This window comes from Esox lucius, chromosome 18, assembly GCF_011004845.1.
Source record: "Esox lucius isolate fEsoLuc1 chromosome 18, fEsoLuc1.pri, whole genome shotgun sequence".
Lineage (NCBI taxonomy): Eukaryota > Metazoa > Chordata > Actinopteri > Esociformes > Esocidae > Esox > Esox lucius.
This window is the reverse complement of record NC_047586.1, coordinates 13,989,622-14,013,691: the sequence shown is the minus strand read 5'-3', so window position 1 is coordinate 14,013,691 and position 24,070 is coordinate 13,989,622. Positions and strand designations below refer to the sequence as shown.

General features: G+C 44.7%; 1 protein-coding gene across 4 annotated transcripts; it reads right to left on the bottom strand.

Annotated features, from left to right (window-relative positions):
* Nucleotides 1–251: 251 nt before the first annotated feature.
* si:ch73-212j7.1 (centrosomal protein of 170 kDa protein B) lies at nt 252–23,459 on the bottom strand. 4 transcript variants are annotated; one of them, XM_020055995.3, is made up of 20 exons: nt 22,827–23,459; nt 20,457–20,594; nt 17,207–17,296; nt 13,318–13,396; nt 13,120–13,178; nt 12,826–12,943; nt 11,272–11,379; nt 10,653–11,177; nt 9,280–10,529; nt 8,323–8,511; nt 7,962–8,085; nt 6,077–7,867; nt 3,967–4,216; nt 3,693–3,864; nt 3,434–3,472; nt 2,649–2,786; nt 2,313–2,401; nt 2,097–2,190; nt 1,959–2,010; nt 252–1,788 (listed from the first exon to the last, which is right to left on the bottom strand). In XM_020055995.3, exons 2-20 carry the CDS (start codon nt 20,559–20,561, stop codon nt 1,529–1,531), a joined length of 5,532 nt encoding a protein of 1,843 aa, XP_019911554.2. In that variant the 5' UTR covers nt 20,562–20,594; nt 22,827–23,459; the 3' UTR covers nt 252–1,528. The 4 variants fall into 4 exon arrangements, with proteins under 4 accessions (XP_019911554.2, XP_012993940.2, XP_034143854.1 ...); XM_013138486.3 differs by lacking the exon at nt 3,434–3,472 and having other exon boundaries at nt 22,827–23,458; XM_034287963.1 differs by lacking the exon at nt 8,323–8,511 and having other exon boundaries at nt 22,827–23,458.
* Between the last annotated feature and the right edge of the window lie 611 nt (nt 23,460–24,070).

The following is a 24,070-nucleotide window of genomic DNA, read 5'->3' as shown; positions in this document are numbered from 1 at the left end:
ACTAGATAATTATGTTACACATGCACTTTCACAAAATAGTTTTAAAATAGGTTTTTGTCTGTTTTAATTCTTTAACTTACATGTATACAGCATTCCTCACACAATGCCAACTGTCCCAACTACCTCCACAGATGAAGGAGCTAAACTTTCCCATTGGAAAACAACACCTACAATGAAGGTGACCCCCCCACACACACACACAATCATGACTTTTCAGGACTAACTTATTTTTTTCATTCAAAAACCTATTTTCATAAACATTTCTGATTTTAGTCATTTAGCAGAGAAACTAACAGTGCATACATTTTAAAATTACCTAGGTGGAACAACCACACAACTCAGTAGCAGTAAGGTCCTCACTGATCTGTATGCCTAAAACTATTGTTTCTAAACCTAATCTATAAGCTGACCAAACCATTTTGAAAATGTCAGAACATTTTAGTCCTGAAAAGGAAATGTGCACGCACACACGCGCGCACACACACCCACACACACACAACAAAGAACAGATCATAGCTAACTTCATAGCTAGCACAGTACAATAGTCAGATTAGGAGACTGCATGTCAATTTTGGGCCAATTTTACTAATTTGAAGCATATAGTCCCTCAAACACTCTCATTCAGACACACCAGAACAACAAGCTACATCAGTACCATATACACTACCCTGATGGAAATATAGTGCCAGTGCCAAGAACATGAAACCATAACTACGAAGCTTCATTACTGATAGACTTTCACCCAAAGATCGTTATCACAGAACAACATTGAATACCTCATCGATGATTAACAACTTAACTTAAATCATTATAAAAGTCATCATATTAAATTGTTATGCCAAGTATGCTTTCCCCTTTCTCCAATGCTCTATGGTGTAGTGTATAAATAATGCATTGATTTTGGATCAGAACATTTCATGACACACTCTATCCTAACATTGTGTATACACAACATTCATATAGAACATAATTCTAGGTATTTTCACAAAAGCAGACAATCAATTTGAGAAAAAAAGGGAGAGTGATGGTGGTCATTCAGTAGCTTTCTGCTAAGCAATGAAATAATCCAGTCATTCAGCAACATTCAGTTAATATTATTTTATAAGACAAGCACAGAATCCCTCAAAACAGCCTCTGTAATGGAGCTGTTTTGCCATATCACACATTCACAATATGGAAACAAATGTGCAACACTGTAGCCTGTCTCATCTGAGCTACATGGGCAACCAGTACTGGCCTACTACACATTGCACATAGTAGAGGACAAGTAGGCAAGGCATATGGATATTATTTTGTACACAATCCACATATTAAAGCAAGTTACAACTTATTTTACTCAGCTTTACCTACTTTTAGTTGAGCTTGTGCAATGTGGAGGAAGCAATTCTAGACAGCGGTACTCAGCTATCTTTACCAGTCAAAACGCATGTACAGTATACTGTGTCATTGGTTTTTACATTACAAATGACAGCACGGTGAATGGGGTCAGTCACCACCAGGAGTTGCTACAGAAGCCTGGGATCACTGATCAGGACATAAGGTTCGCCCCTTTGGGGCCTCTGGTGGTCCTCTTGGTGTTTTCGTTGCTGTTGGGTTTGGAGGTGGTCGGGCTGGTTGAGGGGCCAGCGCCACGCTGTCTATCCCCAGTCCCAGAAGGCTTACTGGGGGATTTCTTCTGCCGTGAGGGGGACCTGGTGCCCTGTCCTCCTGAAACAGCAGCAGCCGCCACCGCTGCCACCTTGGGGTTCCCACTGGCAGCTCCACTGGGTTCCACAATGCTGTTGATCACTAGAGAAGCAACAGAAAAGTCAGTGGATCCAGTGGACCTACTGATTGATGTTTTTAGATCTATTCAAATGTTCTGAATAGGTCAAACAGGAAAAGCAATTCAGTATTTCAACTCTCTGTACACATTACAAAGAAATGAACACTACAAGAATGGCCTAGGTGTAACTTACTTTCTAGTTGTTTCTGCACTCTTCTCAGCTCATTTAGGATGGAGGATATTTCCTGTGACATAATCATTTAAAAGGTTACAATAAAAATATTTCCCTGGCCACCAACATCAGATGTATGGCTGGTTATCACTGTTGTACCTTATTTGATGTCTTGAGGATGGGAACTTCGTTCTCAGCATTGATCTTTGCTTCAATCTCCTCCCAGGCCTCAGTCTTGTTGTGAAATAGAACTCTGAATGATAAAAACACAAAGTATTTTGTAACAGAGTCAACCAGAAATAAAACCAAGTGTTTGTTGAATACAGTAAGACGAGTAAGGTGAAAACCAAGGTACATGACAGTAGGTTATCATACTTCATTTTCTCAGCCAGCTGTTCCGTGTTCTCCCGAATGGCCTGAGAGAGCTGAGAAACAGGATTCAACATCAGATTGTCTAAAATCACCTAGAGGGAGAAAATGGCAAACATTAAGGCCTAGCGTTGACAAAGTAATTTCACTTCCATTAATATACTTTGGTCTAATTCCCACCAGACCAAAACTAACTGCAACAGCTCTTTTATGTAGACTAAAGTGCCCATTTGTTTCTGCATGAGTCAGCTCTGTCACTGCGATATAGCTAGGTCTCCAATTATTTGGCAGCAAAAGTACTATTCTAAAATGGAGGAGAAATAAGTGTGACAGGAAAGTGACCTCTTCACGGTTCCACCGTGGCTTAAAGCTTGTGTCTTGGCCGTTCATGTTAGGATCCAGGTCCATGACAGCAGTAGAACCTGGCGATAGTAGAACCTTCTGGTAGTTTAAGCTGGCCTCAGGGATATGTTGGACCAGCTGGAAAGAAAGTAGAATCAGCGCATGGTCCGCACGTTCTGAACAACTGGCATGACCATGATGACCACCGAGGGAGGCCTTCTACTGAATTTCAACGGCGCAGTGACAGTAAGAAGTTAGAATATCTTTGTTATAGTAGTGGAGACAAATCAAAGCGTGGATAGTGCTTTGTGATTACATGCACCAAGTCAACATGCAGGTGGTGAGAGCAGTTGAACTGTGAGCAGTGAATTTTAGTTTGGCTGGGATATAAGCCCGGGAACAAAGCGGCACTAGCGGAACGTGAAAACCTGTCTAATGCAGTGACGTTTGGCGTAATAATCTGTAGCAGGCCAGGCATGCAGATGAGGTCCTGAAAATCTGTCACTCTAACCATTCACTGAGAACACAAAGAACACCGCAGTGTCAAAAGAAAATGATTTCCTAGCATGATGATCCAACAACGTACAGGTGTTTGGATTTGTGATGGTAGCGTGAAGAGTATGGGAGGTGGAAGGTGAGGGGCAAAAAAAAAAGAAACACGTTGCAAGACAGAAACAGAGATGGAGTGAGAGACAGAAAAAACAGAGAAAAAGAGAGACAGAAAAAACAGAGAGAGAAAAAGGGAGACAGATAAATTGACTGTTTGATGTGTCTGTGCTATCCACCTGAGATGGGAAGACCCCTCGCAAAGATGTATATGGACTCTGTACAGTAAAGAACAGAGAAATGCTCATGATCCTTTGCACGTGTCACTGAGGATGTACAGAGTTTTGGTGTAATATATTTTGTTGGTTAAAATAACTGAGAGCGGGATAAATATTCCCACAGGCTGCTTTGCGGTTGTACTATGAATTGAAACATTCCAAAAGGATGCTGGTCAGAGGGGCCTGTTGGAAGTGTGCTGTGGTTAGTGGGAGAGCACACCTCTTCCCGGCTTGAGATGGGTACGGTGCAGGCGGGCCCAGGCGTGTTGGGCGCCGAGCTGGGGGAAGGGTTGGTGCCCATTCCAGAAGAACTCTGGGAGTCCCCATCCCCCGCCACATCATGGATCTCGCGGGCCAGAATGGCAAGGTCCTTGGCCAAGTCCTGACTGAGCCTGCATAGAACAACATGAGAAGAAATGTTGGGCACATGCCAATCACAAGGATTAGTAAGTGGTTTCAGTTGACACACGGTCGAGGGTCATATGTCACCCTACTTTGCTATCTCGGCGCTGTGTGTGGTCCAGTTCTGGTAGTGGTCAGCCTCATTCTGGATGTCGTCCTCCACGGCCTCCGGGGAGCAGGACTTGGGCTGGGCTGTTGTGGGTCTCTCTTTCTGGGCCCTGGGGGTCTGTGTGGCAGCAGACGTATGGGAGGAGCGTTTGTGTTTTGGGGTTCCCGAGCTGGCCTCGTATTCCTCCTCTGATGTGGAGGTGTAGTCCGAACCCTTCTGCTTTCGACGATAACCTTCCAGAAAAAAGTAACAGGATAATACCAGGAAGAGCACGGGACAGGACTTGAACCCACGCTGCAGCAGTGAATGTGCACAGGAGGCAGTGGCCAAGTCCACTGCACCACCCCAGGCCGCTTGAGCCAAAAACATAATTCACTCTAAATAATTTCTCAGACAGGAACAGATTCACATTATTAGTATCAACAGTCATATTTGGGATGAGCTGGACCACACAGTGAAGGATTTGATGTCTTCACTATTATTTATACAATGTGGAGAAGAGTAAAAATGAAGAAATACCCTTGAATGAGTAGGTGTAGTTCTATATCAATTTCTAAATTAAAAATTGCTTATAGAGATGTCGAGCCAGGAGTTGTGTTTCTACGGAAATGGCAGCAGGCAGCAAAGGACATCAGTGCACGGTGACTACCTTAGCATTTTAGTCACATAGCAACCAGAGTGACTTACAGTTAATGCACTCATCTCATATACACTCACCTCTGAATGCACTCACTCACATAGAAAAGGACAACCACACAAACCATTCTACTATATTAATTAGAGATCAGCAACATCAGTGTAGTGCTAGAAGGAACTACACCGAGTTCCTATAGGACAAGCCACAATTCAGCCTGAAGTACCAGAAGCCACCTCACCAGAGATTCAGATTCCCTACAAAGGGTGAAAAAGGTAAATTCACCTTAATGTCAGACCGTGCTTCAATACCCTTTGGCTGTGTGTTTCTGTGCACTCAAATCTTATATATGATCACACATCTGACTTTTAAATAATGAATAAGAATTCTGTATAAAACAAGAAAAGTAACCAGGCAAGCCTAGTTTGGCCAGCCCAAAAAATAATGAATGTTGTTGCCCTGGCTGGATTCAAACCGGGGTCTCCTATGTGACAGGCTGGGTCTTTAACCACTAGGCCACTAAACAAAAATGTGCTAACATCCAAACAAACAACATGTATAACAGGGTGTATACACTACATTCAACACGTTAAATTAGAAAGATTACTGTAAGGACCGATTGGGACATAGCCTACTACCTGGTCATAAAATTTTGTCTAGACATTAGATCATTTTGTCACACATTAACATAACGCTAGACTGCATTAAGCTTTATGTTAAACTGACTAACTTTCTTATTAAGTTTACCTACAACCACAAATATCTATGAACCTTTGTGAATGTTGCCACTGGCCATTTTAACAACGTATTAGCCAGTAATAGGCCTACTAGTATCTACTAACTACTTTGAATAGTCATAAGAATTGAGCAATTGCTAATGAGACATTAACTTTACACTTCCAAAGCAATTTCAACATGTTCGTTTTTCTTTCATTCGTGAATGACTCTGAAACAATAACTATCAATATAGGTGACAATAACTGATGTTTTCGTCAAGTGAAAAGACAAGAGAATCGTGGAGACACCTACTCTTTTACTGTTGTGATCTATATCACCCCAAAAAGCATGCATGGATGCATACTTCAAAAATCCACCAGAAATTGTCGCAACATAACCGTAAACAGTTTTATTTTCAGCTTACTATATAACGTAGCTACTGAAGCTTGTAGCCAGCGAAGTTTTTGTCTATCCTGAACAAATCCTAAAGCATACTTTGATCTGTTGGAGGTGAGGATCGAACACTGGTCGCACAAAAGGCAATCCACGTCTCTAACCACTACTCTATGTAACAATGGGGAGTCAGTCAGTCAGTCATGCACTCAGTAAGAAACATTTGCTGTTCTTGGCTGTGGTCCGCTTACGTGCTCCGGCAAAAAATATTATGCATTTTGTTGTGCTATATAATAGAATGGCTATCCAGATTGAGGAGTTACTTCGCTGTCATTTCAAAGATACTCACTGGTTGCGCTGGAGTATTTACCACTGCTGGAGCGTGTGCGGGTTGTTGGCTGCTTTCCAGGGGCACTGGCCCCTTTTGTGGACCCCTGCTTCGACCCTGCTTCACCCACTGATGTCTTCCTGACTGGCCCAGTGGATTCTGCGCCACGGTTAGAAAAGCCAGGCCTGGTTGAAGGGGTGGTGGTGGAGGACTCGTTATCACTAGGCATAGTGAAGGAGCCTGTTCGCTTCCTGGGCATTGCCAAGATGTCCAGTCTGGAAAGGAGCTTCTTCCCGTCGGCGGACACCTTGGAGGGGGCACCGATGTGGTCTGAGTTCTGGGACCCCCGGTCCGTCTCAGCACCCTCATTGTCCGAGGTCTCCCCCAAGCGGGCTCGGCGAAGCATTGATGCTCTGGTGGGCCTTGGTGCTGACAGGCTGTTGGAGCGGATCAGAGCCTGCTGTGCGGCGCTCCGGGGGGTCTTCCCATTGTCCTCTTTCTGCAGGGGAGCTGTGTGCTTCTTACTGCGGCTGGATGTTCGAGGCCCGCTCTCGTGGTCGGACGCCATGTCGGGCCAGTGCTGACCCTCTGCTAAGTCCAGAGACCCGCGGTTGCCCGTGCTGCGGCGCATCTGGAAACGCTTAGACTGCTCTGCCTTACTGCCGGAGCCGTCGCCGGTGGCCGCATGGCTACGCCGTTTTTCGGACAGGCGCTCCCGGGCCGTGGGCTGGCGGTGACCCTTCGTCTGGACGGACGAACCGGATGAGGACCTCTCCTTCTGGGGGCCGCCGACGGTCGTGCTCTTCCTAGGACCAGTGGTGACCGGGGCGTTCTGGTTGCTGACCAGGCTGACGGTGCTGGCCGTATCCACGTCGGATTCTCCGGACAGAGAGTCGTCCATATGACTGGAGGACCCTCCTCGTTTAGAGCTTCGTCCGGAGCCTGAGGAGGGGAACTTGGCCTCCAGGGAGGAGAGGGTGGCGTCGGCTGCTTCCCTGAGAAAGGGCTGTGGGTCCTGGGGTGTCTCTCGACCCTGTTCCATGTCTCTCAGGGTGGGATGACTGGAGATGTGGGGGAGCCTCTTGATCTGGACGTCATCGCTGGGCCGCTCTTTGGTGAAGCTCTCTTGCCTGACAAATGAGGAGGTCCCTAGGGCGTCTTTATTGAGATCTTTTGAGTCCTTGTCCTGCTGGGAGTAGAGGTTGGGGGCTGAGTTGTTGGGCTTGACGCCAGGCCTTCGGGGCTCATGGCTGCTCAGGTGCCTTATGATGACCGTAGTGGGGGAGGTTTTGGCGGGAGTGTCTCGACCCCTCTCGGACCGCTGAGAGAGAACAGAGCTTGGGGCCAGGTCCAGCTTGCCTATGCCGCTGTCCTCAGACCCAATGTAGAAGGAGGTGGACTTGGTGGACTGCGTAGGCGATAGCTTATCCTGACCTCTATACTGAGGTCCAGTGTCGCCGGGGTAGGTAGTGCTACTCCTCCCCTGGCTCCTCCTGGTCCTCTCCAGTAAAGGGCCATCGTCAGAGCGGCTGGCGTCACTCAGGCTGTCTGGGTCCACATCATCTCGAACGCACAGCCTTTCCGCGTTGTCTTGACGCTGGGGCACAACACCACTCCTGTCAAGGTGGCACTCAGGTTCCGGGTAATGGGGTTCGTGGCGGATTAGGATGCTTGGGGTGGGGCTTTCTGGCTTTTCTCTGTCCCCAGGAGGAACCTGGGGAAGCAGCCTCCTGATCCGACAACCCTGGCTCCCCTCTGACTCAGAGTTTTCCACACTGTGGCTAGGCATCGACCGACTCATCAATCGCAAATCTAGGACAGAGAAACACGTTCATCGAGTTATTTTCAGTTGGCTCACATGCGTGCCAAGCCAGAGACGTCCACGGGAGGACTGCATATAACTCACCTCCCTCCGCAAACTCCCCTTGAAGCGGAGTAGATCCTGGTTCTGCATAGCTGTCTGCCAGACTGGCCCAGCGAGAAACCCACTTTGGCCCCTCCTCCAGTGACACAATGGTAGAAGACTGCAACTGAAAGAGTGGAGGAAACTATTAGGGGTTCCAGGCTGTTACAGAGAAAACAACACTGGAGGAGATCCAACGTTCTAACGTCACCCCAAGGACAATCCTCACACGGTAGTGAGAGGCCCTGTAGGAGCCCAGGGGGGTATCAAGGATGGACAAATGACCAACATGCGCGGTTTGGGATGGAACGTGCAAACGTCTTAGGTCCCTTATTTCTCCCGTAGCGTAGGACAGTGAGGTTACCTGGATGGGGCCTGAGGGGCCCCCACCGAGGCCGGCTGGTTTATAGCCATGCATAGATACTTCTGCTATTTGATCCACAGTGCTACCGTCGCTAGGTCGGAGCATTGCCAGCTCGTCCTTGCCATCATTTATGATGGGCCTATACACTCCGGCACCACTGTACTCCGGTGAGTCGAGGACACCGAACACCTGTCAGGGAGGGACAGAGCATGCATGAGGTAGGTAGGAGAATAGCAGGGACAATGGCACTTTGGCGAGGGCAAGAAGGAAAGGGGTGGGATGGGAAACTTGGAAGGGGAAGTCGTAAGCATGCATCCCTTGGCGTGTTTATTGTGTGTTATATGTATTTACTGGTTACAATCAGAGAATGTACAGACCCAGTGCTGTGCAGTGCAAAACACGACTGTCCTGTATTCTGGATATTGTCACATTGTGAGGTGAAAATAACATGGAAATTATGATAATGCCCTGACTGTAACAGACTGTAACAGAGTCTCTTTAGATAAGAGCACCTGCTGAATTGCTAAATGTAAATGTTAATTTGGGTAAGGGACTGGGCCATCCAATCAGTTAATCAGAGTGTAAGTAAATATTGTCAGCTATATGATCACACTAAGCATTTCAAGGGCCCTTACAGGTTTTTTGGACATCATGCTTGGAAATGCCAATATTGGTATAATGGCTTAAATGAGACCAATATAATAATCAAAAAGCTATCATTTGGAGAAGACAAAATGCCAGGGAAACTAAACCAAAGTAAGGATTATTGTCATACTTTTTCCACAGACTGCTTGCAGGGTATAGACACCATGTTGTAATATCGACTTTAACAACAGAATCCAAAGTCTTCAAAAGTAAAAAGTTCAACAGTTACACAAAACAGTAACGTGGTCGTCGCAAAATACTTCTAAAATGGTGACTAAGATTGCAGTTAACCTCCGGCTGCTATGATCTCACCTGATCAATCATGTTGCGTGCCTCCTCCACCTCTTTGTCCTGGGATTCTGTTTCTATGGTGTATGTGCCAGCATCACTCAGACTGTCTTCCTCATCGTTCCTCACCACCCTGGAGGCTTTAGGGTCCACGCCACGTATCCCCAGAACCGGGGGCATCAGAGGGGGTTGGGAGGGGACGGTTGAGTGGACTGGGGAACCAGTCTGGACGGGGCTGCGAGAGGGAGGGTGAGATAGGGCTAGGACCGGAGAAAGAGGGGCCGGAGTTGGAGAGTAGGAACGCGGTACAGGAGGTGGCATGGGGGTGGAGGGATACGAGACGGACGAAGGGGGATCTAAGGGAGATGGAATGCGGGTGCGAGAGGGTGACACCATCATCACCGGGGGAGCTGACATGGGAGGAGGAGACGTCTTATCCCTGCTGGGAGACGAGGCTCTGTGTCCTGCGTCCTTAATCAGGAGCTCCGCTGCAAATTCCTGGGCCAGTTTGGACTTCTTCCCCACACTGCCAAAAGGCTTGATGGTGATGCCAGAGGAGGCGCGAGAGGAAGGCCCGGAACCAGAGGCAGAGGAAGAGGAGGCACTGCCTCCGCTCAGGGGCTCCTCTGTCTTCTCCCTCTTCAAGGAGCTAGACCTCTGGGGGCCTCCGTGACTCTGGCCCTTCAGAGGAAGCGTCACCTGCTGGGTGGGTGGGATGTGACCGTGCATGGAGCTGGGTCTCTCCCCTCCCTTCCGCCTCTCAAGCTTGGCCTTAAGGGCGGAGTAAGAGTCCGCGTGGGCGGGATTGGCTGTGAAGGACTGTGAGCGTTTCTTGCGTGGGTTGTCGTCGAAGAACTCTATGATGAAGGCTTGTTGGCACAGGGGCTCCTGGGGGCCGGGCTTAGAGAGGCCCGTAGGAGGGGAACGAGCCTCAGGCGGGCTTTCGGACAGGGGCCTCTCAGGGGCCACAGGAGAGACTGGGGACAATTTGGGCGGAGAGAACTGAGTCTGGAGTAACCTTTGTGAGGGAACGGACTGCTCTGACGGAACTGCCTGGACTGTCTGTTGCGACGGAACTGCCTGGTGTGGCTGTTCTGACTGTACTAACTTATATGACAGCACTGTCTGTTGTGATGGTTCTGAAAGCTCAGACTGTGAATGCTCTGACTGAACAGACTGTTGCGATTGGACCCGATGGTGTGACATGGTTCGCTTCCCTTTCCCTAAGACCGGGTCCTCAGAATCACTCTGTGTCCCATCGTCGTGGTGGTGCCCTGGAAAACAGAAGAATTCAAACCCCAAATGAGGGACAGGAAACACAAAAACAGCCCCTTTCGCATACCTCACAACTTCAAAATGTCTAGAAATCTACAGCCCTGAAAGAACCACCCACTGACCTTTGAGGCTCTTGATATTGACGGCCTGGTCACTCTTGACACTGTAAACATCCTCACACGTCGGGCGCCTCCTCATCATGCTGACGTCACTGTGCACCAGCCAGTCAACCACCTTGCACTCCGCTGACATCACCTCCGTGGGGGTGGAGGCCAGGGGTTTCCCGGACGCCTGCTGCTGCTTCCGCTGGCGCGAGGAGAACTTGGTCACGTGGTCCTTGATCTTGATCTTGCCCGGCGTGCAGTCGTCAAACTCTATGGTGAAGGAGGCATGGCTCTGCACCACAGGGGGAGTGTGGGAGGGGGGACCAGGAGGGGCGTGGGCAGGGGGCGTGTCTGTGTCCTTGGTGGGAATCTCATGGAGCTCCGCCCCCGGGGACTTGGGATGCAGCTGGAACTCCTTTGTAGGGATCTCAAAGTAGCTGGGCTCCCGGTGGTAGGGAAAGATGGACTTGCCCTGGTGATCCCTGTACTCCAACAAAGAGCCATTCACCTCCGGATCTAAGGCTGATGTTTCCTTCTGAATCTCTACAAATGAATAGCAAGACCAACCGTGTATTACCTCCTTTCTGCAAAATGGACCAGCAAACATTTTGACATCACCCACAATGCTGGGACTAACCCGAGTGACCATCCTCTGGTCTGTGTCCGTCAGCCTTGCTGGCGGCATCTTCCTCCCCCCACCACGAAGGCTGGCCATACAATGGGGTGGGCCGGGAGGTTGGAACCTCTGAACACACACACCACACACACCAAAAAAGGCATGAGTCATTTCTGTCACTGATTGGATACATCAAATCACCAGACTGCAGCAATATACAATCTGATTCTTGTGAATCAATCTATTCAGTAAATTGTTGTTTTACTGAAGAAAAAGTCACAAAATTCTACAACAAGCTACAAACAAGTACATTAAATACTTTGAAAGGAAAAGGTTAAAAAGGGGAGTTACATATTCATTTGTTCAGAGTCTGCATATGTTCTCTAAACCGTAATTTGATGGTAGTCAATGTGAACAAAGTAAAAAACATTGAGTATAATGAAAAATTATATCACTATATTGAAATTACATTTGAAAATGTGTGCTAAAATGCACATATGGCATGATATTTATAAAACTGTACTTCCTTCAGTGAGTCCAATACATTCACAGTAGGTCAAGGCTTAATCTCAGCACAGATGTTGCAGTAAGCCAAAAATAGCGATAATATTCTTTTTAAAGTGCAGATTCTGTTGTATTCCACTGGATTATACTTGTGTCAGCATAGCCATCCACAGGAGAAAGGCGGTTAAAGCCCAGGAAGCCTATCCCCACTAAGCTTTTGAATCAGCCGTCGTTAGTTTGTTAGTCAATAGTTGATCATGACCCGTTTATGGTGGGAGGATTATATGAACCCTCTGGCAGAAAGCTTGGCAGGGCAGAGGGTGGGTGAATGACACAGAGCGAGAACCAAGCAGGCCGTCATTGCAGAGCTCCACAGTAACCATGGGTGCGCCAGCCATCACTATGGATACGGGATGTGACCAAATACAGCCACCACAGTGGGAGATAACAGGATGGAGGAGAGAGAGAGAGCCAAGGGGAGGCAGAAAGAGGAGAGGGATGGAGGGAGAGAGAGGGGGAGGGAGAGAGGGGGAATTAGAGACAGGGATCGTGAAGTGGCAGATGGAGGGAAAGAGAGCGTTGACAAAGAGGGTGGAGGAACATGTTCTGACTGAAATAGGATGAGGCTGACAACATCAAGTGACATAGCGGAGCAAAGCTAAGTACTCTTCATCCTCACACACAATACCAATACAAGTAGTGGCGAGTCGCAGCTGATAATAAAAATGATTAAACCTATTCAATTTAGGATATTCTGCCTTGTTAAACAGCTGTGTAGCGCCGGCCTCTTTAAGCAGTGAAATAAACAGACAGTAAGCACGCAATCCATGAGTTGTCATGAGCTCATATCAAATTATGTACACAAAGAAATATTTATGCCACAGGCGTTGGTCCCAGTGTCACAAGCATGACATAAAAGATCCCAGAAATGTCCAATAAGCAGAAATAGCTTGATTCTGTGCACATATTTGTTAACATCCCTGATAGTGACGATGTCTCCTTTGACGAGATAATCCTGTCACACCTCTCAAGTCGGACAGAAATTGTCTGAAGCCTTTTGCTAGAACTCACCTTGAGACAGAGACTTCCTGTCTGCCTTCTCCAGCTTAGTCTTTTCGCCCACGTGTTCAGGCCTCTTCCCCTCTGAGGCCTTCAGACCCATCTGAAGCTGACTGGTGTACTTCTCGTGCTAAAACAGCAGAGAAACATTATCCATTAGCAAAATGGACTCAGGCTGTCCAAGAGAGATCCAGCTAAATGAACTGACGGGAGACCAGAATGGTCTGAAAAGTGAGCCCTTGTTAAGGTTGAGGGCTGCAGCTGTGCTTGATATTGTTAAAGTTAGCTTTAGCATAGAAAGCTGACCTTGAGCGCCTCCTCTGGGACCTTGTGTTGGCTCCTCTCCAGGACGTATACATGGGAATGTGAATATTAAGTTAAGAAAACAGCCCAAACATCAATAGAAGAATCTCGATCAAACTTCAAAGCCATTGTCGATTTATTTTGCGTTTTTATACAGTACCGAATACGGCAGAAGGATCATGCATTTAAGTACAAGGATATCATATCCAAAGCGAATGACATCCGACAGCTTCAGGGTGATGTAGGTCTGGTCTGGAATCCTCAAGTCATTCACAAATGTCTAGAGGGGCACACAACACAGTTGGTTACTGTAAAACAACAGTCTTCACGAGGTAATCGTACACTGTTTCCATTTACATGTTAGTCATTAAAAAGACGTCTTATCCAGAGTAACATGCTAGAAAAAGAAGAGCTTCAACTGGGATGTAGCCGCCCTGCCATAGTGCACTGAAGACCAACAGACCAGAGACACCACACTGCAGTACTCACGTTTGGGTATATGGTTTAAACATAGCTTGAAGGTAGGAAGGGGCAGTTCGCTTCGCTGTTACACATGTAAACAACATGGTCTTGTATTGGCAAAATGTAACTGTCCACCACTCACACACAATGTGCACCACTCATCCATGTGTACCACTCACCCACAATGTGCACCACTCATCCATGTGTACCACTCACCCACAATGTGCACCACTCATCCATGTGTACCACTCATCCACAATGTGCACCAATCATCCACAATGTGCACCATTCATTCAGAATGTGCACCACTCATTCACAATGTGCACCACTCATTCACAATGTGCACCACTCATTCAGAATGTGCACCACTCATTCACAATGTGCACCACTCATTCACAATGTGCACCACTCATTCACAATGTGCACCACACATCCACAATGTGCACCACTCATTCACAATGTGCACCCCTCATCCACAATATGCACCACTCATTCACAATGTTCATCCCTCATCCCCAATGTGCACCACTCATTCACAATGTTCATCCCTCATCCCCAATGTGCACCACTCTTCCCCAATGGGCACTACTCATCCTCAATGTGCACTTATCATCCTCAATGTGCACCATTCATCCACAATGTGCACCACTCATCCCTGATACACACCAAACATACACAATGTGCATCAATCATCCAATTTATACTAGCAATGTTTGCTAGAAATCTAACGCTTCAGACATTAGATACAGGCCTTTAGCCTAAGAGTAGCGCAGTGTTAATTTGAAATGATCAATTCAGTCCAGTGAAAGATACTTGGCATGTTTCCATGTTGCCTGCCCACTACTGAGGGAAGTCGAAATCAGCAGCCCAACAAACAGCTCTGTGAAATATTTAACAGATAGCATCCTGCTCCAATCTTACGATTTTCCATGTCAGTTTTTCTCAATCACTTTGACTCATTTTTTAAAACTTTCTCTAAACTATAAGCACAATCGTCACAACTGTTTATGGGACATCAGAACTCTATGGCATGTCTGCAAAATGTAGTAACTCACCCAAAACATTTAATTAATGCTTCAAAACCTACAGTATCTCACAAACATGAGTACAACCCTCACATTTTTGTAAATATTTGATTAAATCTTTTCATGTGACAACACTGAAGAAATGACACGTTGCTAAAATGTAAAGTAGTGAGTTTACAGCTTTTATAACAGTGTAAATTTGCTATCCCCTAAAAATAACACAACACATAGCCATTAATGTCTAAACTGCTGGCAACAAAAGTGAGTACACCCCTAAGTGAAAATGTCCAAATTGGGCCCAAAGTGTCAATATTTTGTGTGGCCACCATTATTTTCCAGCGCTGCCTTAACCCTCTTGGGCATGGAGTTCACCAGAGCTTCACAGGTTGCCACTGGAGTCCTCTTCCACTCCTCCATATGTTAGAGACCTTGCGCTCCTCCACCTTCCGTTTGAGGATGCCCCACAGATGCTCAATAGGGTTTAGGTCTGGAGACATGCTTGGCCAGTCCATCACCTTTACCCTCAGCTTCTTTAGCAAGGCAGTGGTCGTCTTGGAGGTGTGTTTGGGGTCGTTATCAAGTTGGAATACTGTCCTGCAGCTCAGTCTCCGAAGGGAGGGGATCATGCTCTGCTTCAGTATGTCACAGTACATGTTGGCATTCATGGCTCCCTCAATGAACTGTAGCTCCCCAGTGCCAGCAGCACTCATGCAGCCCCAGACCATGACACTCCCACCACCATGCTTACCTGGTTGCCGCCACACACGCTTGACACCATCCAAACCAAATAACTTTATCTTGGTCTCATCAGACCACAGGACATGGTTCCAGTAATCCATGTCCTTAGTCTGCTTGTCTTCAGCAAACTGTTTGCAGGCTTTCTTTTGCATCATCTTTAGAAGACGCTTGCTTCTGGGACGACAGCCATGCAGAGAGTTCTTTGCCATGAGGTACCATGTTGAAATTCCAGTGACTTCCAGCAAATGTACACTGTTATACAAGCTGTACACTCAATACTTTACATTTCAAAGTGTAATTTCTTCACTGTTGTCACATGAAAAGATTTAACCAAATATTTGCAAAAATGTGAGGGGTGTACTCACTTTTGTGAGATACTGTATTTATTGTGTCAGAAAATTGGTCAGTGCTACCAAAATATTTTTTATTTGACACTGCTGCTTACTGTAATATACAGGAATGTCAGTTGTCTAGCTGAATACCATTGTGTATCAGTTTCAACAATAAGTAAAACTTTAATGGGAAAAGTCAATACTGTACCATACTGTAGTACACAGAAAAAGGATATGTACATTTGTATGTATACAGTACATTTTGCAATGTGTTACATGTAAAGAGAAAATTCACATTTGCATGTCAATTTTTACATATTTCTTACATACACAGTCATAGGCAGTGAGCAGAAAATTTGCCACAAAATGACAACAATGAAAAAAACTATGGTAGCTCTGTAAAAAACAATGATTTGTACCTTCTCATGGTACGTAACACTACAAGTTCCCATCTTCTTGGTGGACATCCTGTCGCTCATCCTGGCAAGAGATTTGTCAACATCACATCTGATGTGATGCACAGTGGAAAAAAATCTCCTGGCAATTCCTATTTTATTACTATGTCACCTGGCAGGTAATTTGCCAATTTAGCAGACATTACAAACATTCCATATCATAGATATTTATGGAATATACATGTATGTCTGACAGATTTTGATAATTGAATGGATCATTTTGCATGTGATGGCTCACACGATGAAAGAATGTTTAGAAGTTGAAGAGTATGACAATTTCATTGAGAATTAACTCATCACTTCAGCAAGCCATGTGCATATGCAGTAGGTATTATGCAAATTGTAGACAATTGCATGTACTCATTTGCACACATGCCAATTTGCTTAAATTAATAAGAAATTCAAATCTGTTGTGAATGAGAAATTAATTGTTCAGAGATTTAGACTTCATTTGAAAATTGAGCCAAAGCGACTGAGGAAAAACTGTACATTTAATTTGTGTGGTTCAAACTCTGAATGCTGATTGGCTGATATGTATGTAATAATAAACCCTATCAGAACTGCCCACTACCTTCAGGCAATGTTACACACCTGACCTACAGTAGCTCTTCAGTCAGCCACCTACCCCTATGGGAAGTCAACTCCCACAAAACCAAGTCAAAGCTTATCTTCATCCTGGCATGCAAAGGACCACAGTCTCGTCCCAGATCCCAAAACCATCTGAAACACTACTTTTTATTGACTATCTGAAATAACTAACAGCAGTTAAAACAACTGAAGACACAGCATTTACACAGTCACAGTACAGTGGCCTTTTATTTATTGTATAAACATAGCCAACTGTCTTCATTGGACATCATTTGCCGCTTCTTTAAGCAAACATAAACACACCCATGTTAAATAGACAAATGCCATTAAGTGTTAAGTTACTATGACAGGCATAGGACCACTTACTAGAACACCAAAATATCTCAGGTCTTTTATCTCATTCTGTCTGTGTAGCAAGTGATGTCCTTGTACTAAAGACAGTTTATCCAAAGTGCATGTATTTTTGCCCCTCCCTTTGCTGGGTACTTACTCCATTCAGACTGCCCAAGTCTTTGACCAGATGCTCATCGGTGACAGGGTTGTAATTGATGACGGCATGCTGTTTGTCCACACTTCGAGACTGGAAAGAGAAAAACAGAGACCCAGTTACATTTTTATCTCTTTTCCTGACCAAACCACAGCAGCAATTATAAACCAACTTTTTTGTCGGCTGAGGGATTAGATCGCTAGGCTACATGCTGGCTTTAACTGTGCTCTACAGTAAAAACTTTTAAAATTATAATATATTCCATTAAGAAGTATCTATTGAACATTCCTACGTATAATGTACCTTCTTCAGCTCTGCAAATTGCAAGATTATTTTCCATGAAGGCCCAAGGCTATACTGCATGCTGCAGGACACTGTACCAGGGGAACTCAACTCTGCAACAGTGAAAACTGGTGCAAAGAAGCTACATAGCTAGATGAAGCTACACATCTCCTGTTGATCCACTCCATCTGAGAACTGGACTAGCTACTTTTAAAAAAGTTCACAGTGACATCCCCATCAAACTGAGACACATGGCACGCCTGCTACTTTTTTGTGCGACATGGCTATGCAGAATACCTTCATTACCATATCACCATCTAAATAATATTACATTTTTTTAGTTATTAATATCTAAAAGTGTTGTCATGTTCTAAAAAGCCATTTTGGGTTCTGTGTATTGTCTCATGAATCTGAGAGTTGCATGCCCAACAGGCCTCTTCAAGTGAAGTGGAGGAAGACTCCTGAATATCTAGTTGACTTTGGGCAGTTGCAATCAATGATGAGTAAAATCTACTTTACAGTCACATCCTACTTCTAACTATTATGCAAAACGGATTGGCCTTAAATAACAAAAGGGGACACCACTTTTTTTAACCACTGGCAAAATCTATGCCCTACAATTCATCTAAAATTATTTTTACTAAAGTAACCAAACTTATTCTCACTGATACTGACCCCTGTGGGATTCAAACCCACCTCTGGCATTAGAAGCACACTGCTCTACAAACTGAGTTACAGTGAAACTGCGGGCATGGTTTCTGCCAGCCAGCCGGCAAAATATGTGCCCCCTGTCAATCAACAGTGATTTTTCTAACTTATAACTGTTTTGTGTCTCTCCCTCAACAACACATTCAACAGTTTCAGCAGAGTTTAATTTAATTGAAAAAAAGGGGCCACAGGCTAAATCTTTGCCCTACAATTAATCAAAAATAGATTTTTAAACAGAACATCCTCATAATGAAAACCGGTGATTACCGGTGACTAAGCTCTCTCTCTCTCCTATTACCTACTCCAAACACTTCAAACAGGTTCAGGCATACAGTGCTCTCTTTAATCAAAGGACCTGCTTAGGACATTCATGTCTTTATTCATCCCTCCTTTAGCAGAAAATGTCAGACCTTTTGGAGGTACACAAGTGACATTTTCTAATTCAGACAGCTTTGATTCTTAAAATAGGACAATATATTTGTTTGGTCTAAAAACAAGAATATCAGGCTTGTTCAAATACTGACGTTGTGTCAGAATGAGAATATGCGGCTGCTTTTTAGAATGGCTGTTTTGTTACCCGACTGGCAGATTTTTATGCTTTGTAAGCATCATTTTTGCATGAAGGTAGGGCAATCTGGAAACTGGCCAAACCCGGAGCCCTGAGGCATTCTTCCTTGCCAAGTTATTGGGACAGTCACAGAAATCACAATCAAACAATGTCAAAAGGCTTTCACTGAAGCCTGGTGCAGAAGACAGGGTGGTGTTCCAACCCAGTCATGACTATGACCAAGTTCTTAGGTGGAAATCATTTATTTTTAAATGAACAAAACCCTGGCCTAGGTCATTACCTAGAAAAGGTGGGGTCACCATAACACTGAAAAAAAAACTATTTTGCGATATATAACATGAAAATGACTATGGGCTACAGCGTACTATTAAATAGTAACTTCGTAAAGGCACTGTAACGGTATTCAATGGATTGTAACATCAACGCAACTGATTGCGTTAAAAAAATAAACAACAGCACGTCATACATTTCTAACCGAGTTTTGACCTTCACAATACCAACATTGTTGCTGTATGTACAAGGCAGCTTTCACCTGTTAGCATAAAGGGGATGAACAGCGCTGCGCAGTGTCACAGACACGGCCGTGGGTTGGCAGGTAGGACAAAGGCCTGGTAATACATGTGGCCAACATTATGGAGGGGCGTAAATTAGACACAAAAGGAGGCTTTTCTCTCATACAGAGGGGTACCATGGGATGAGGAGGCATACTTAAAAGTGCAGGCATTGAGAAAGACATGGCTGGCAATTATTTTTCAAAAAAAATAACACTATATACATGAAGTGGAAAGGAAAGCGTCAATCTTATAATATTGTTCCTGGATGGCAACATGCCCACTACTCGCTGTGTGAGGGAAAAAGTGAATCTCAGCCATTGCTATTGGCAACGGCAAGCCACATCAGAGGAAGCTGCGGGGCTGACAACTCTGCATCGTCAGGATATCTAAGCCGGCGCCACGGCAACTGCCAGGGACTATATATACTGTACAAACAATCAGGGGGAGGTCAGATCATGTCATGGCTGACAACTCACTGCGCTCAAGGTTCATCATTGCAGTTCAAGTTTAAGACTTTTGTTGACAACTGGGCCGGATGACAGGTTATTCATAGTAACTGTCATACTTTAGCATAAAATCAGATTGTATCTCTTGAATTGACATCTCAAGTTGCTATTTCAGTTATCCAGGGCAGAGGTCGACCGAAAAAAGGCTGAAACAAGTAAGTTAAGCAAGCCATCAATAAAAGCATATATTTCACGTCTTTCCAGGCACATTCATCAGAACTTTTTTTTTTACATTGTTGCCGCTCCACCCGCACGTCAACAAGTTATTTAGCGCTAGCCGTAATCGGGCAATGTCCTTATCAACATCCACTTGGTAAAACATCTGGGATTTCTAGGATGTTTCACTGAGCCCTTGATTCATTGATTAACGTAGGATAATGCTATTGCACTGTACAATCGCTTGACCAGGCCAATTCTGTTTTCTTCTCTCCAGACAGCATACACCGATGGCCCAACTAACTCAGCACGTCTTGACAAGGAGGACAGATAAATGCACTGTCTGCGGTTTGAGCAATTTGAGGAGGCATGAAGATGACCACATCGTGTGCCACACCAACAGACAGCACTAGCCTAAGTTCCTTAATCTGCACCTGAGAAGAAATGTGTTCATTCGATAAGAGGACAGAGTCACCTACCTGCAGCATGAGCTCACAGTCCTCCCGGCCCACAAATATCATCTCCCGTGGGAGACGGTGGCGGGTGCCCAAACTGCTGACAAGGAACCATGATGTCACGCTCATTTTCACAGACACCCCAGGAAACCCCTTTTCATCCTGGAACACACCCGAGACAAACACAGTATGTCACATTGGGTCACGTGCAATCTACAAAACGGCTTACTGTGCTGTGGCCATCAAACTATGGAATGTTGTTGGGGTCAATGCATGTCAGGTTAAATAAAGTGCAGGAAACTATCAGAGCAGCAGGTTTTAAGAAGTGATCTAATGGTTGTATTTGCGTAAGAGGGACTGGTAAAATAATTTGTAGCAATTCATCTGGTGTCCAGCTTTTAGGAAGGGCAAGTTAACTAGAGTGCAAAGAGCACAGTGATGGCTTTGAAGGGGAGCAGGTTACCAAGCGGATAAAGTGGAGTGAATGACATAGTTGTGGTATTAGTTGAAAGGTTAATTGAACAATAAAATGTGATTAACATGACTTTGGTAAATGTTTTGTTATATTGATTGTTTTTGCATTAATTTGGGAAATTCACTGGGATATGGGTGTTTGTCTGTGTCACCCAGCTTTAGTCAATACGTCTTGGCTGGTACATTTGGATGACAAACAGGTTGGCGGTTGTGGAAGAAAAAGGATTGCTGGAAGAGACTAATTTGATAAATACCGTCTAAGTATTAATGACCCAAATTACAACAGACTGCCATGGCAAGGCACAGCCATACAGTGAAATGGAGAACGGCTTTGATAGAAGCCAACAACATCAGAAGCCTTTTGTCTGTATTCTAAATGCTTGTCTTTCAACAGTGAGATGCAATTTGGTCCCACGTTCCGCAATGGACAAATGTGGTATTGCTCAGACACAAAAACTAAGGAAATAACGTTAACTTTAGAAAAATTTGAAAGATGGGGAGGCGGTCTTTGTAATAGCTATACAGTAGATTTACAGACTTGTTTTCAGTCAATCTTCACAGGACCTTTTAATTTGTAAATTTCTTTAAGATTTTTTCTGCTAAAGTTCTATGCGTTTATGTTCTTGTGTGGACCAGAGGAAGAATAGCTGCTGCTTTTGCCAATAAAATTCTGAATACATATTTTGAAGACCATAGTTTTGTATAATATGTAATTCCACTGTAATATCCCAAGTTAAACTGTTTGTCCATAACTAGAATCCACACCACAAAGCTGGTTTACAGTAAAAACAGCAGAGCCTGCAATTTTGTCCTGCATGGTGATCGCAATAGCGCTTATCAACATGGGACTACCTTAAATTGAAACAACGAAAACAAAATCGATGTTTATAATAAGACCAATCACAGCATCCATTTCCACATTCCAGTATAGGCCTCAGTAGCCAATAGGGCATTCAAAACCTTCCAGACGTCACTCCTGCCACAAATTGAGATTCTGCATATACAGTAGACGGTCAGATAAAAAAATATTTATCTTAATTTAAGGTCAATCTTTTAGGCATGAGGATAACATATTGGTTATGATTAAGCTTAATGTTTAGTTTAAAATAAATGTATAATAAGAAAAATGGACATAATACGGGGTTCAGCCCAACCTATAGGAACTAGCGATGACCGCTTCTCACTGATCTGAGCATTTGGCACCAGCTCCAGCTAAGCAGTTACCAATATAAGGGCATTTGAATATGATAACTGCCGGTTTTATGGAAACACCTGCCGGATTGCTTAAATGAAACACATATTGGATAGCGCTTGAATGTAACGTGCATGGCAATTAAAATGCTGCTTTACATTGAAGCTCCACCTAAATATGAAAGCATATACATTAATTTCGATCTCCATGCGGTCTACATTCAAGCTCAACCTAAATCTGTCCTTGAGGCGACCCGGCCCGTATCTCCAATAGGCTACAACTGACAGTGACAATCAAATGCCTTCAATTTGATAACCCCACAGCGCAGCTGGTGCGGAATGCTCGCATCATGAGAAGTCTAGCCGACTCTAACGATAATGACCCACAGCCAGCCCAGCCTTAATGCTGTTACATAGGCCAACAACGTGATAGCATTCTAAGGCAAAAAATACTATTAGCTATTGGCAAAGGATTCAACCGTTGGAAATGCCATGCACGGAATGCTGGGATACGAATGTATGCTAACATTAAATAGGCGTGATATAGCTTCAATAGGATGTGGCACGCTAGCCTACTGGATGAACTTGATCTTTATCGTTTTGTTACCAAATATATTACCAACCTCACAAAACAAGATAGGTCTAGACCATTTTCATGATAAACAGGCCTAGGCTACATGTAATATTCTTATAGGCCTATTGAAGCCATTGCACAGTCATGCAACCTACCTACAATATTCCAGATGCTGCTCCCCACCAAAAAGCAAACGATGCCACCATCAAATAGACAGCAATAGCCGTGGCTCAATTCCTTGCCAATTACGTCTGTGTTCAAATGTGGCTACACATCCTTCCCGTGTCTTGGGTCCAAAAAAATAACATGCTCTTCGGGTGTGGATATCGATGCTGCTGTTACCGCATTTCTGTCGGTGAGTGAGTCGCGGACTCCGCCGGATCAGCGTCGCCTCCAAGCGCTCGGCAGGTTGTTGACGCAACACCACCAGCCGCGAAATCACGCTCATTTGTCGGGTGGTTCACCTGCTCTATGCTGAATGCAGGACAGTTATGTGAAATCAGTATGATAGTAAACTATGTCTAATTAAGATTTTGAGGATAATTGTAAAAATATTTTGGCATAGTTAAACTGTGTTTTGCAAATTATTATTCTTAAATTGTAGAGGGGCACATTGGGCGCCGTTATGTGATGACGTCACATCTTTTGTTTACCTTATAATGAATACATTTTAAAGTGTGAGTTAACTGCGAATGTATAAATGCTTATATGATTTTTAGTCAACATTGTGTTATTATTATGCATATTGACTCTTCTCATCCCGTACAGACTGTAGCCTTGTTAGGCAATGTACACCGTACCACGCCCTTGTGGATAGCCTGTCTATCCACGTACTTGGTTAGGCAGAAGCCTCCTGGTGGCTATTACAATAGGTGTAATTCTTTAGCTGTGCTTGCCAAAGGAAAAGCAGGACGCTTCTAATTATGATTAAAATTCATTTAGCCCGTTCTGACCTCTCTGCCTAAAATAAAGAGCTAACAGGATGCTGACTGCTAAAGCGGAGGACCGTTTCAGTAGCAATTATCTAAAAAGAGTGAGATTCATGGAGATCATGGGAACAGTGTTTTGTTGCTTCTACACTCCACAGGGATCACCTACAGACTGCTGCCTATCTGAGTGCTCAACCCAGCTCAGATCCGTCACCCAATCATGGTCATTGCTTTCATGATCACCATGATGCACGTTTCTAGAGGCCCATTACCCAATAGTTTCTATCTTCAAGGATTTCTCTCCTGAGGTGGCCAGAGTATGCCAGGTTTCATCAGAAAATGGCCTAAAACTACAAACTACAACTCAAAATAACACTTTCCCAAGCTACATGTTATGTTGAAAGTCAGCAGACATTTTTCTATTCCCTCCACAAGGCAGAGGAAAACATGCAAAGGTTGCCTGTTAGCAA

Bases quoted from the DNA above. Each gene is read 5' to 3' on its own strand.
- si:ch73-212j7.1 (XM_020055995.3), bottom strand. From the start codon at position 20,561: ATGAGCGTGACATCATGGTTCCTTGTCAGCAGTTTGGGCACCCGCCAC. The intron at 17,297-20,456 runs GTAGGTGACTCT...TTCTCTTTCCAG, and splicing joins ACTGTGAGCTCATGCTGCAG to TCTCGAAGTGTGGACAAACA. The intron at 3,473-3,692 runs GTGTGCTCTCCC...TTTACTGTACAG, and splicing joins CCATCTCAAGCCGGGAAGAG to AGTCCATATACATCTTTGCG.